The sequence below is a fragment of the Aphanomyces invadans genome, assembly GCF_000520115.1.
Source record: "Aphanomyces invadans strain NJM9701 unplaced genomic scaffold supercont1.15, whole genome shotgun sequence".
In the NCBI taxonomy this organism is placed as follows: Eukaryota; Oomycota; class Saprolegniomycetes; order Saprolegniales; family Verrucalvaceae; genus Aphanomyces; species Aphanomyces invadans.
Window position 1 is genome coordinate 174237 of NW_008580160.1, and position 1773 is coordinate 176009.

General features: G+C 47.9%; 1 protein-coding gene across 1 annotated transcript; it reads right to left on the reverse strand.

Annotated features, from left to right (window-relative positions):
• Window positions 1-565: 565 nt before the first annotated feature.
• Window positions 566-1201, reverse strand: H310_07729 (hypothetical protein; the record flags this gene model as incomplete). The annotated part of the gene is made up of 2 exons (XM_008873215.1): window positions 566-810; window positions 961-1201. 2 exons carry the CDS (start codon window positions 1199-1201, stop codon window positions 566-568), a joined length of 486 nt encoding a protein of 161 aa, XP_008871437.1.
• Window positions 1202-1773: the final 572 nt, after the last annotated feature.

The window sequence follows — 1773 nt, forward strand, 5'->3', positions numbered from 1 at the left end:
TTGACGTCGGCGAACTTGGTTTCATTGTCATAACGACGGCCAACTTCACCTTTGACAATGGCCCAATCCAACTTAATGGGCTGCAAATCAGAGTGGTGCGTCGGAGTAAACACAACAAATGGCCACGCTTCTTTGCCATGTCAACAACGACCGGATCGATGTGCTTGTGAATATACTGCGATAGCATCTCCCACAGGATGCTCTTGTAGTCAGACTCGTCGAATTCGACGCCAAATCGCATCGAATTCTTTCGCATTCTGCTTGAAGGAGTGTCTGAAGGGCGACCTTTGTGATATTTTGCATTATCCATGACGATCAGTGCGTTGGTCACTTGGAGCTGGTCCATCTCCGAGAGCAATTTGCCAAACCAATCGTCAAAGTAATCGTGGTTAAACATACCATGGTAGTCCTTGGGCCCCTTGCCTCTTGCTTTGCCGCCAGTGAAGATGTCGAGGCCCAGAAGCCTGCTTTCCATGGTTGCCGAGTCCAAGATTCCCGCAATAAAGCATAAGCGCTTAACCTTGAGCTTCTCCTTCGTGGCATTGTCAAGGGCGTCGTTTGGGTCTTAGAGGCTGTCATTATGGCACTTGCAGTGATGGTGAATGAATGATTCGTCCATGTACACAACCGGTGGCGGCATCGTCGACACAGCATGCGACTGCAAGCGCCGTACGTACTCGTCGCAGAGTAGGGCGTTCTTTGTGGACAAGTGATATGACATACAACCCTTCTTCTTGCCACGCTTGTAGCCAAGGCGCTGCAGAAAGCGCTGTACTGCACGGAGAGCGGATACCTCGTGGGTTTTGTTGGCTATGTCGATATCCAAGACAAACATTTCGCGCAAGTACACCATCACGTCGACAGCAGTGGTACGGGTGTGGGTGGCACGTCAGTCGCGTACGAACTTCTGTACCATTGAATTTGTGACATTATGGAAAGGCATCCTGGTCGTGTGGTTACTGCGATTCGCTGCAGGAGTCGCAACAGTCACTGTTCCGAGTGTGTTGTATTTACGAACAATAGCCTTGACCACATCATGGCTGCGGCCGAGAGCTGTGGCGACTCTTTGGGACACCTCAGAGACGCCTTCTCCAACAAAATATGCGAGAAGGCGAAGAATGTCAAGTCGCTCTTCCCGAGTGAGTGTTCGATGGCGAGCTTTATTGACGAAGTCGATGCATGCTTGAGCAGACAGGCCCATGGTACTTGGTTAACGATTTCAATATCGCTGGCTAATTGTATCTTTCTCAATGTATTAATTCACACAGGATGCTCCAGTATCACGAACGAGAGAACCTCTGTAAATTTATATCCAAAATCGTGAGCTTGTCTATAATAGTTAAGAGGTAATAATGGATTAAAATTCATTTTGGTGCATTCTCAATCCGATGCTTAAAGATTACTCAAAGGATATTGTGTTCTACAGGGACCATGTTATATAGAGTGGATTGTCTTGAAATTTCCTATCGAACATACAAATCAACATATTAGACAGATTTCAATTGATCTTTTTATTGAACATTGGCGGTTCGATGCTGTCGGGGACTGTGAACGGTTCCTTTACCATGTCAACGATGTCGTGCAGGTGAGGGTCACGCTCGTTGTATTTCTCCTCCATTCTGTACGCACGGATGACCTTTAGTATGGCTTTCTGAACCCAGACAGCATGCAGTCGAACCGCTGTCGACAGCCATGAGCTGTGATGGCGCCACCGTGAATGCTCCTCATGTTATCACCGATCTCATCCCCCTAACGTGGCGAACCAGTGATCTG